The sequence below is a fragment of the Rattus norvegicus genome, chromosome 8 (genome assembly GCF_036323735.1).
Source record: "Rattus norvegicus strain BN/NHsdMcwi chromosome 8, GRCr8, whole genome shotgun sequence".
Taxonomy (NCBI): Eukaryota; Metazoa; Chordata; class Mammalia; order Rodentia; family Muridae; genus Rattus; species Rattus norvegicus.
The window spans coordinates 99,012,344-99,024,862 of NC_086026.1; the positions used below are offsets into that span (position 1 = coordinate 99,012,344).

The window sequence follows — 12,519 nt, forward strand, 5'->3', positions numbered from 1 at the left end:
AATAAAGAAATCAATTTATTAATAAGATATAACAATTATTCACATACATAATAAATTATATATAAATAAAGAAATTATATATGGAGACTTATAGTTTTATAAAATAAGCATTAATGGACATAAAAATCTTATGCAATAACAGTGGTGATTTCCCTATCCTACTCTCACCTGTATATATGTCATCCAAACTAAAGCTCAATATAGAAACCTCGAAGTGTCATTGAACAGCTTCCTAATAACTTCTTATTCTACCTGCAGACTATTGAACCTCTCAACTTCAGCTTTATAGTAGAAGCTTCCTTTGCTTCTACCCTTTTTGTAGATGAAGACTACTACAGAGATTCACCCACAACTGGTCAAGGTAGAATAAGAGATTGCCTGATGGTTAGCAACCCTTAACACAACATCTACATTCTTCATGCTTCCTCCTCCTCCTCCTCCTCCTCCTCCTCCTCCTCCTCCTCCTCCTCCTCATCCAAAAGCTCAGGGATCATTGCAGAAGAGTGACAGAAAGGTTTTTAAAGCTGGACATAGATATGGTGGATGACTAAATGACAACTCTTTTTCAGACATGCATATGAACTCACAGATTGTAAAAGCATTCACAGACCTGCATAAGTTTAAGTCAGACAAAGTCCCAGCACAGGGAGGGAAGTTGGTCATGAAGTTCCACCCCCAGATAAAGTGCTGTTAACAACTGGTAGCTGCTGGGAGAACAGCCACTTTTCCTTAAGGGGGTGAGTAGCTCTTGATAGATTAACATTATTTCAGTGGAAAGCCATACATTCAAGAATACATGGGTTGCACAAAATTTAATTGATGTGCTTTTAAAAAACAACCCAAAGTTGGGAGTTGGGTGGGTAGGGAGGTAATAGTGGGTCTGGAAGGAATTGGGGGAGTAGGTAGATTTTATGAAAATACAATATATGAATTTCTCTAAGAACTAAAGACAGAAAAAGGAAAACCAGAATGCACCAAGAAGATCATACAGTATGACCAAGGTGGCTTCATTCCACAGATGCAATTTGATTCAATATGCAAAAAATCAATAAGTGAAATAATTCAGTAGACTTAAGAATAGAAATCATAAGATCATCTCAATAGAGGTACAAAAGGCATTTGACAAAGTTTAGCATCCTTTCATAATATAAGCCCTGAATAAATTAAGAATAGAAGGAACATACCTCAACATATTAATAAAGGGTATATGTCACAAGCCTACAGCCATTATTATATAAAATGGAGAAATACTGAGAATATTTTATCTAAAATCCAGAAAAAGGCAAGGGTATACATTCTCTCTACTTTTATTCAATATAGTTCTTTTTAAATTTCTTTTGCAGGAAAATGGATACACCAGAGATCATGTTAAGTGAATGAAGTTACAGTCAGATAAATATTGTAGATTTTATCTCATATGTAGATTCTTAATTTAAAATTATGCATGCATGTGTATTTGTGTGTCATAAAATTAGAAAGGTGATCATGAGAGGATCCTTATGAAAGGGGAAAATAGGACCTAATAGCATACATATGAAATGAAGGTAAGAAAGGGGACTAGTTGGCCATATGGAAATAAGTCAGAGTGGGGCAAGGTACACAGAAGACAATGAGAAAGTAATAATAGGGACATTCTAGGATGACACACCAGTATCAACATGTCATAGTAAAGCCTACTGCTTTGTATGCTATCACAAAAATTACTTTTGACTTTCATATCATTAAAACTATCTAAAGGACCACTTCACAAAATAGGATAGCCATTGGGTGATAAACAAAACAACAAATTCCATTATTCGTCAGAATAATGATATTTTATTTTATCATATTCACAGGTATGTGTGTGTCCAAGTACATGTATGTCACAGTGCACATGTAGAGGTCAGCAGAGAACCTCGAATATCAGTCCTAAACTTCTACTTGTATGAGGCAGGCTCTTTGTTATCTAGCACTGTGCTATACACCAGGCTAGCTGGCCAGTCAGTTCCTAGGAATTTACCTGTCTTCATCTCCCATTTTACTAAAGGAGGAGTGGGGCTAGTTATAAATGCTTGCTACCATGCACAGTTCAAATTCAAGCTTGTGCAACAAGTGTTTTACTCACTGAGCCATTTCTACAGCTTGGATATATTAAAAAAAATGATGTGCCAGCGAATACCCATTATAATGAAAGCAACTCTACACTCTGTTAGAAAGAATGCAGCAATTGACCCTCCACATATAAACCGAATAACAGGGCATATTTGCAGAACTGTATGTAAGAAGTCTTCAGCACTGTGTCCTAACCTAGCATTTAAGCATCTTTCATGACCCAACAGTCGTATATATTACAAAAAAGGCACATCAAGAATATTTATAACCCTAAACCCTTTTCTCCAGAAGCACCAATACTCATCTCCCAGCACATACTAGAATCAGGGGTCGATTCCAATTAACCATAGTACTCTTGCAGCGTGGACCTGAATATCCATTCTTTAGTAGAAAGGAGAGAGAAATAATGATATATTCACGAGTTTCTAAAACAACAGGAAACTGCTAGTGGAGATATTCCTCAATTATGTCATACTGAGTGACGGATGATGTTTTTCAGTAAGGTTTTAGTAGGGGTGAGGTGGGAGGGGGACTAGGTTTCTCACATATTTTGATTTTTACTTCAGAGTCATCCAATTTGAGAAAAAGAATCAAGACAGGCAGTTTAAAACATGTTCATAAACTGGAACCATATAGTTTATGGAGAAAATAAAGTCTCAATGGAAGTTACTGCATATTTCCATTTATTGTGATTATATTTGGAGAGGCAGATTTTACATGATAGCTTCAAACCAACATTAACCAAATTTTACACGAGCCATTTGAAAAAAGATCTAAAAATGTGCTTAGTTATTGGTATTATATAACATTTATCAAGCACCAAGAGTGTGCTGAGAGCTGTACAGAACAAACATAGAAAGACAATCCCTGCCTTCAAAGAAACCCATCCCTTTAGGGTCTTCACATAAAACTTTGCCTTACATTTCACCCTCTATTCATAAGGCATAAATAAGGAAGGTTGCTGCATTTCTCACTGTTGCTTAATAAATATCTCATACTCTTGTTATACCAACAGTTACTCAAATCTTTGCCTTAAAATACATATTTCTGTAGTACAATATAGAGTATATAATGATTTGGTATTCACACAATTGACCACAATATTCTTGTAGGTTTGGCTATAGTAATAATAGGAAACATGTTGAATTCCAACATTTATAAATTCTCATACCATTTGACCATTAGCAGAGGGGCTTAGTGCAAAAATATAAACAGATAAGATGTCACTGTTCACAAAATGCACACTGCCTGTGTCTGACAAGGAATTAAGACAATGGCAACAATAGTACACTTATTCAGAACACTGATTGTTTTATCATATCTATTAAGCTAGCCTTGCAGTTATTATTCACATGGATGCATGCCCTAAAATAATAAACAATTTATGATTAGCTGGCAGCGGACTATGTGTGATTGGCTTCTTTGTGTCAGTAGCTTAAACAAAGTAGTGCTGGAATAAAATGCCTGATAGCAGAGAGTGGAAAAGTTCTTTTGATTGGCAATTGCTTTTCTGCAAGGCTGTGTTCGAAACAGTTTCAGATTAGTGAAAAGGATGAAATGATTCTGAATTTCATCATTGGCTAGAGATATCTGCAAAAAATCCCTTCAATAATAAAGTCATCTGGTTAGTTTAAACACAAATTTAAATACAAAAGAAAGAGGAGGGAGGGAGGGAGGAAGAGTGGAAGGGAGGGAGGGAGGAAGAAAGGGGACAGGAATAGAGGGAGGACAGGAAGGGAGGAAAGGAAGGAGGGAGAGAAGGAAGGAAGGAAGGAAGGAAGGAAGGAAGGAAGGAAGGAAGGAAGGAAGAAAGGAAGACAAACCAACAAAAGTGGAGTGAATTTGTAATACAGTGACTTTAGATTTGGGTATGAAACATGTACATTCTGTAAAGATTACAGAGTGGTAGAAGGGGTTGGGGATTTAGCTCAGTGGTGGAGCGCTTGCCTAGCAAGCGCAAGGCCCTGGGTTCGGTCCCCAGCTCCAAAAATAAAAAGAAACAAAGAAACAAAATCAAAAAACAGAGTGGTAGAAGATTACATTCAGTACAGAAGGCCAGTCAGTCACCTGTGCCTTGGGAGTGTTGCATTCCAACAGGAGATGAAGGAAACATAGTGAGGGATGTATACTTTTTTTTCTACTAAACTTTGTCTTACTTCATTATGAATATTGAGGGGTTAGGGGAAGTTAGGGAGAGTCTAGGATATAATAAAATCAAGTTGGTGTCAAAAGGAAAGAGATCTAACTATAAACATAATCTTTTATGGATTCTGAGACTTGAGGCATCCATGAGCTCATAAACATGGCAAAGGTGTGGTTCATCAACACCAGACTTGATATGACCTACTTGAGGACAACCCCTTTCCAGAGACAGCCTCCATCCTTACTTTGACCTTTATGATCTGGATGCTGGGTCTAAATGCTCTCAATATGGGACAACATTGAGTTGGACTTAGAGCAAGTCTGGATTTCTTTGACTACCTCCACAGAAATGAAAAGGGTATTAGAAAATTCTACAGGATTGATTTGTTCACTTCTGTTCTTGAATTGGGCTTATAGTCACATGACCCATTAGAAATAGATTTGCCCTGGGGCAGTGACAACAATTGGAATGTGATTGGCTTCATTATTTCAGCAGTTTCCTCACAGGAGTGCCATCTGGCCTCTATAATTCCACTGGTCAAAGGGAGGAGTCAGGTTGGGATATGACAAGATACTTATTATTCTAGAAAGTACATCTCAGCTATTCAGCTAGCCACAGAGCAAGAAGTTGAAAAGTGCTCTTTCTGATACTTTGATAGCTTAATCTGTGGTGTGGGGCAGAATGGTTACATCACAGTGTGGCACAGAAGTCATTGCTTGCAGGTGGGCTGGAATGGAACAGGGACTCCAAAGGATGTAACCTAATATCCATTTTGAAGTGAAACAACCTTATTTGAAGTGCCCAATCTAAAACAGAGCACCAAGAGACTAAACTTCTGACAACAGACATATATGTATGTATGTATGTGTGTATGTATGTATGTATGTTTGCATGCATGCATGTATGTGTGTGTAAGTATGCATTCATATTCAATCATTTTCAATAAGTCCTCCATTCTAAGGCTTAAGTTTCAGTCGTCTAACTGAAGACCATTAGTAAACATAGCATATCAATAGAAATAGATGCCATGAAGACCTCTAAGGACGAAGGCCCCCTACAGGTGAGAGACTCTATCCCTCACCTGTTAGCATTATAAAATGCACTGACCACTCTTCACTAGTGACAACAGAATCTGGTGCAGCAAGCTCAGCATTATTTGGAAATATTTAGGATGGATGCTGGACCCCTATTGCTTTAGAAATTAAAAGGCTCCTCAGATTCCACTTGCAGGAAGAGTACATACTTCCCAAAGTGATTCCTACCAAATGTGTGTACAATCCAGTTTGTTATTAAATAGATTTAAGGTTTCTGATGACCATTTTTTTTATTTAACCTATAGTAAGACATTAGACACAGATGTTGATAAGGAGTCTTTCTGCCCAATTATTGTCAAAGCACCAATCAGGTGGGAACAGAGATCAAACGCTAATAAAATTACAACAGCTTCTTGTACACTTGGAAAAAATCTTGCTCTCGATATTTACTTAGTGAAGACAAAAATGAAACTCAGGTATTTAGACATAGGTAGATAAATGATTAAATAGATACTTTTTTTTCTTGCACTGCAGACAAATATTTAAAACTCTGGAGTAAATGTTATTGTAGCTGAGGAGAACTTGGTACCTTTACCACATTATTGAATAAGCATTCAAAATCTTGTTTAAAGCCACATAAGTGGTCGGTGCCATTGGTGGATGGAAATCATGGTTTATAATTAGAATGTCAAAGTGTCACCATTGTCTCTGCTCTTCAAGGCACAAGGACAAGTTCCAAACTCTTCAGAATAGAGCATCAGGTACCACCAAGATTTAGAAAAATCAGGGAACAGAGCCACATGCCAGAGCTAGAACCAAAGATCCTTTAGGGTGGCTGTGACCTTCGGATGTTGAACGTCCCCTAACCAGCAAGCTTCCCCACATCATTTTGGGAACAACAGGAAGGTTGCCTATCCTGAGTATCTTGGCCCATTCTACAAAAGTAGGATGCTGTATATCATGCTTGGCTTGGAAGTACAGCTCCTTCATACCTGGGCCAAAGAAGAAAATTCAGAAAGCTGCTATCAAGAGCTGCAGCAATTCAGATGTTCTACAGACAATGGCAGAAGGGCAAGAAGGAAGTCAATAGCCCTTGATAAAAGTCCAGAGAGAAGCCACATTCTTGTGGACACACATCCAGTCACATCGCCAACAACAAACTTAGAGTGTTAAGGAAACCTTTGCTTTTTTTATTATTATTATTCAATTGTTGTGTCCAAGTCAGTCAGCTCCTTCAAAGAGCAGCTATTTGGATCTGTTCTGTATAACTTAATGCCCACCAAGAATCATCATCTGAATGGAAGAGTCCAATTTTTATTTACTGATAATCCATGGCATTCCTTATGTGGAAAAGGATATTGTACTTTTGAAAATATATCGGAGGGTAGCTATGCCTGCGCTTAACAGCAAGGCAGATGTCGTTCCGGAGTACGTACTCTCCGATGATGACCTTCGGCACTGTAGAAAAGCATCCAGGATTTTGTCTCTATTCCAGCAGACTGTAGCCACAGTGGAATCAGCTTTTGAAATTAGAGAGAAAGTCGTTGGGAGTCATGAGCTGCATGTAACGCTGAGTCCACAGGTTCAGGACTTCATTGTGCAGATAGGTACAACAATGACAAGAATGACTGTGCAAGCAGCGGCAGTGATAAGAGCAGCAATCTTGCAAACCTTGGCTCGTCTGAATTCAGCTTCTTTCCGTTTTAGTAATGAATCATAGCCTGGAGTATAAATATCTTCCATCCAGTACTCTAAGTTGTTTGGGTTTAAAGATTCTTGGGTCTGAAAGCAAAGAGAAGGCATTAGAAGTTAATACTTGAAACCAGGTCCTGATGATTGTCACTCCTGGAGCACTTAATAGCTGTCTGCAGCATTGTTCGATGCTTCCCCACCAGGCCTGTGCCAGCAATAGGTTGCCAAGGACCCACCCATTCCATACATCGCAGACTGCACTGGCTCCTCCCTCACTAAAACTGATAGAACAGCTTCAACACAGGGGACCCCAGGGACCATCTCTACATAAGTAAGCAAAGTAGCCAAGGCAAACAAGACTCCGTCTCAAGGGGATGTGACCAAGAGTAGTTTGGCTCCACTGTAGGGGAAGCAAGAAAAGTCGTTGAAAATATTTTTTACCAGAAGCCTCTAAGAATAGGTCTGTTCGCATCAAGACTGTCTTGCAATTTTCAGTCAGCTAGTTCCTCAGAGCTTTTACTGAAAATCAGAGGCACCTCCAGCTTAATCAAAATGTAAAATATTTCCATTCCAAGCATTTGCAAGTACAGGTTAGAACACGGTTCAAAGTCAAGGACTGCAGACTCATAGCAGACAGTAGTCACCCTGGTTGGTGAGGATTCTACAACAAGTAGCACTTTCCCCCAAACCAACTCCTACATCAAACGCCTTCCCAGAATTAATGTACTGTCTGCAGAAGAAATATCATATTTAACCTATATTTCCCATGAACCCTATTGCACATTGATGACTATAATCTATTTCCACAAAGCAAAGCTGTGTTCTTGTTTTATAGCAAGCATTTAATAATGTGTCATGCACAAAAAAAGGCAACAACACATTACAGTCCCAAGTGAGGCCACCTAAACTTATAAATTACAAATCAAATACTCATGGTGAGAAAGGTTCGTGAATTGTTTGAGTTTCATAAACACAAGCACATTAAAGTTACACACAGAGAATCAAAATAACAAACCACCCCAGGCCCGCCACACTTAGAAAGCTCAGCCATGTCAACTGTGAATGGAGTGGGGATGGCTAATATGTGCTCATCTTTTCTCTCCTGCCCTGCTAGCTGCTTCCTTCTGCATCTTCCTCTGTGTCTCTGGAGCTACAGTGTGGGCTCAGTTGAGGGAAACAAGGGAAGAGAAAATTGGAGTGATGGTTCTCGCAGAAGTGGCACCTGCCAACAGGTAGGTTCCTACCAAACCCTAACTTATAGAGCTGTGTGCCACAGTGTGCTTCAGAAATAGCTCCCTGCCCTTGGCCCTTCGGACCCAATAAAGGCAACAGCTCTTCTCTCTCTTCAGTGCTAGTGTCTGGGTATCGCACTGGCTATTGTTGGCCCTCAACCTTCTCACATTTACAGTGAATGATCCTCTTTACCAGCTTCCCGTCATCTCTTTGGGCATGCCATCTGCTTACTGTAGGGGGCTGACAACCCACTGTCATTCAGTCTCAAGATTTCATCACCCTCCTGTTGATAACCACCATATATTTGAGGATGGAGGGGGTCCATAGACTATGGACTGCAGGCCAGTTCCATCTGGCCTCCAACTCAAAGTGGCTTTTCTACTTTTAGATCATTTAAGTAATTCAAATGAAGAGGACATTTAAGGACATGTAAGAAACTGTATGAAATGCTAAGTTTGATGTACAAAAAACAAGGCTATCAGAAGAGTTAGGCCCATTCATTTACAGATCATCTGGAGCCACTCTGGTGCTACTGTGGGTAGGCTGGCCAGACTGGACAACACTGTAGAGGCTAGAACTTATAGTGGCTGACTTCGACACTGTTCATAAGTCCTGCAAGCTAGATAAATGGGCAGAAGCTAGTGCTAGCTTCATACCCATGTACCCAAATATACACATGTGCAAGCACAAGCAAACATATATATGTACATGCATATATACACAAACACACACACAATTCATATGCGCATGTATATGTACATATGTACACATACAAGAGAGAGGGGGAGAGGGAGAGGGATGGGGAGGGGAGGAGGAGGAGAGAGAAACAGACAGACAGACAGGCAGACAGACAGACAGACAGACAAGACAGACATTAAGATTGAGATCTCTGTCCTTCATGGACACAATTGGGCTCCATTTGCTCTCCATGACACGAAAACCTTTCAGTTTTCCCTGTCAGTTTCCCTGCCAGAAAACCTCAAGCTGCAATGGCACCACACCATAGAGAGGTAATCCACAGGTTCCCAGGGACAGCACACAAACACTCAGTTGTTAATTAGGCCGGCCAAGTGATAAAACACCAAGAAGGAAGAACAGATCCGAAGATGGTCCTGTCTTGTTGGAATTCTGACCTGGTACATGAATGGTGTGCCCAGGAAGGTTAGGTTTCGGTGGAAGGCTAGTCAGGCAGCCTTCCCTGCCTTATAACCTCAAAGGCAAAATCTGGCCATTTATGGCCAAACAAACTGCTCTTTGCCCCAATTTTCCACAAGTTGGCCCAGGAAGGATGCAGTACATACAGGGAACAACAGACGTTGTGCTCCATTCTCTCCATCGTGGGTAGAAGGAAATCAGCCTCTTTTCATAGCTATCTACGCTTCCTTAGAGGTTAAGAGTCTGCCCATGAAGTAAACTAATTTTAAGCTCAAGCTGTAATGGCACCACAGCAAAGAGAGGTAATCCCCAGGTTCCCAGGGACAGCACACACATTCTCAGTTGTTAATTAGGCCTGCCAAATGATGAAAGCTAGGCTTACACCAGCGCCTGCCCCCTCCATGGATATCACCAATGGATTTACATATGGACAAAAAGGACCCAAGAAAGCTGTTCCATTGCTAACCTGGATCAGCACTTGAATCTCTGCAAAGCAATGCAAACAAACAAGCTAATGGCTTGCTGTCCCACCTCGTTCCATGTCAGCTCTGCCTTACTACCGACGTGTCACCAGGCAACGGGTGCTCTATCCCCTCAGAACATGTGGCTGGAGTTTCTGTCCTTCCATTTCTAAGCAGAGTCACCTAACGCTCTGTAACCCAAATGTCCATTTTTATTTTATTCTTTCTAATTTTATCTTTATACTTAAAAACATCCACACACCCAAATTACATGTTCTTGTAAATGCAAAATCCTTTCTCTGTCTCTGTCTCTGTCTCTGTCTCTGTCTCTGTCTCTCTCTCTCTCTCTCTCTCTCTCTCTCTCTCTGTCTAAACTTTCAAAATCTGTTTTCAAAGCCACCTTCAGAGCAGTGTGAAATATTGCTTATTAAAATCTGTTGAGCCGTTTCTAATTCTGACTGTTTTCTAACTGACAGGTTGCGATTCAAGGGATACCACATATAGCAAAGTCGCACAGAGGTCTGCTTGTGGGAGACTGCTTGTCATCAGGAGGATGACAGGAGAAACAGCATCCCAAAGAGACAAATGGCATGTAGTATGCATGGAGATATTATATACATGGAGTAGGCTGGGTGAGGGGAAGCTTAAAATGCTGCAGCTGCCACCATAGACCTCTTTCCCAGGATTGGGCCAGAGGTCCCTTGAATTGCTACCATTTAGGGGCCCAGATATGCAAGTATGATTGCAAGCCTTTTGTCTAAGTTAAAGTTCTGTCAAACTCACAACAATAGCAAAGGGGAAAACTACAGAGGGAAGAGAAAAGAAAGAACAGGAGACATTGTCCAATGGTCTAGCATAGACTTAGACATGTCTGACCTGGACCAACTCACTGAGCTTCCTGCTTCCGTTATTTCCTGCTTGGTAAATTGGACGTGGTCAGAGTAATGCCTGCCTCACAGGCAAATGTGTCTGAACCCAAGAGATAAACGTGGAAAGTACTAAGGACATTGACTGACTTCAGTATCCACTACCAACTCCTGAGAGCCATGTCTCTCAACACCTACTTGGTGCCAGCTTCTTTACATATACTATATTCAGTTCTCACAATGATACTATTAATGTCAATCACTAATGTCCATTTCACACGAGAGAGGACCAAAGCTAAAGCAGGTGACATAAGTGTTCCAGGTCACAGTGTTCTTAAGAAGCCTTGGATTAGGCCTTGATGCTGTTCAAATCTGGTGTCTTTCTCTGCCACATGCTGTACCTCCCATACCCTCTTTGTATGGAGCAAGGCCGTGACACAGGAACCTGGCTCTAGTGAGCCTCCAGACAGCTCTCAGCAACCATACTTCAGATGCTGGGGCTGTCTAGAGATAACTCATCCCCTTGGTGCTATGGCCTTGCTGTCCACACAGTCAAATCCACCATGGTGATTCCTTTGTAGTGATGGAGAGACAGACGTGCTGTGAGTGGGACCGCTTAGAGTTGCCCATCAAAACAAAAGTGCAGCCAAAACCCAGTCCTGTGGTAGGTGAACAAAAAAGCATGCCCTCTAGCCATAGTGGCATTCACAGACTTCCAGGGGTGGCTCTTACCTGGGGTTGCTCCATATGGAAACATAGTCCATAGCTTGGCTCCCATAAACATGCTTATCCCACGTGCTACATGTGGAAGGAGAGATCAGCTTGTGTTTCATTAAACAGTTTGGCTCAGGTCTTGTGAGCAAAGACTAGAATTTGCACTTGGTTTTAAAAGGATCATTAGCAAATCAGATGGCCAACAAACACATAAAGCGAGTACCCTCATTGTTAAATGCTTACAAATTGGCAAGGTATAAACCCCCTTGTTTAAAATAACAACTACAACAACAGAAAAGACCTCTCTGCTCTCTTGTTTATTAAAGTTTAGAAATCCATGGTAGGAACCCAGGGAGTTTAAAGATTGAGAGAGAGGCCAAATTGACACATCATCCATAGCCCATGACTGGGCTCCTCCCACCCAGGAACAGCGAGGCTCACCTGCAGGTCCAGGGCTGTCAGCTTGCCTTTGTCACCAGTGTTCCGAGCATATTCCTCAATGTTCCAAGAAGGCTGGCCCCGCTTCACCTCAGCTAGCTCGGTCAGACGCATGTCTGTATACAGGGGGTTGCTCTTCATGTGGGCCTTGAGGGAGGAGGGGTAGGGATGAGGGCTGAACACCTGTTCCACCAGGAAGCCATCTTTGGGTTGCTTGGGCAGTCGGTGCTGTGGGGGGATGTCATACTGCCTGTCTGCCTGCAGAAGAGCACAAAGATATCCAGAAAAGCCACAGAGATGCTATCAGGTCTCTTAGTGCATTTGAGTAGCTAGCCAGCTATTTATCAATGAGGCCCCAGTAGACACCCATGAAGCAACAAGAATTTACTTATGAACACATCAAAGACTGTCTGTGTAGGTTAATGTCATTATGCAGTAAAGGCAGGTACAGGATAGAATGAGGCCTGTCATTGGATGAGAAGGAAGGATAGACAGGAGATAAGTTTTAGAGAGGAGGAGACTGGAGTGAGGAGGGGGAGCAGCCGAGAGAGTACATGGCAGCGGATGTTAAGATTCCTCTCTGCACATCTACAAATTGTTATGATTATTCTTAAGGGATGGATGTACAGGGTTTTGCATGTCTAGATGAGCAAATTATATCTTATCAATTGGATCAGAGGTTATTGTGTTGT

At 41.1% G+C, this 12,519-nt stretch overlaps 1 protein-coding gene across 2 annotated transcripts in view; it reads right to left on the bottom strand.

Moving 5' to 3' along the window:
* Window positions 1–4,884: 4,884 nt before the first annotated feature.
* Minar1 (membrane integral NOTCH2 associated receptor 1) overlaps window positions 4,885–12,519 on the bottom strand; it is a 31,776-nt gene continuing 24,141 nt past the window's right edge. Inside the window, exons 3-5 of one of the 2 annotated variants that reach the window (XR_001839494.3) lie at window positions 11,831–12,085; window positions 11,408–11,473; window positions 6,923–7,050 (exon numbers count right to left, since the gene is read on the bottom strand). Coding sequence is in view for 1 of the 2 variants with exons in the window: in NM_001377067.1 (NP_001363996.1) it covers window positions 6,853–7,050; window positions 11,831–12,085 (453 nt within the window). In the remaining variant the exon portion in view is untranslated. Of the gene's footprint in view, window positions 7,051–11,407; window positions 11,474–11,830; window positions 12,086–12,519 lie in introns of both variants that reach the window. The other variant, NM_001377067.1, reaches the window with a different exon arrangement.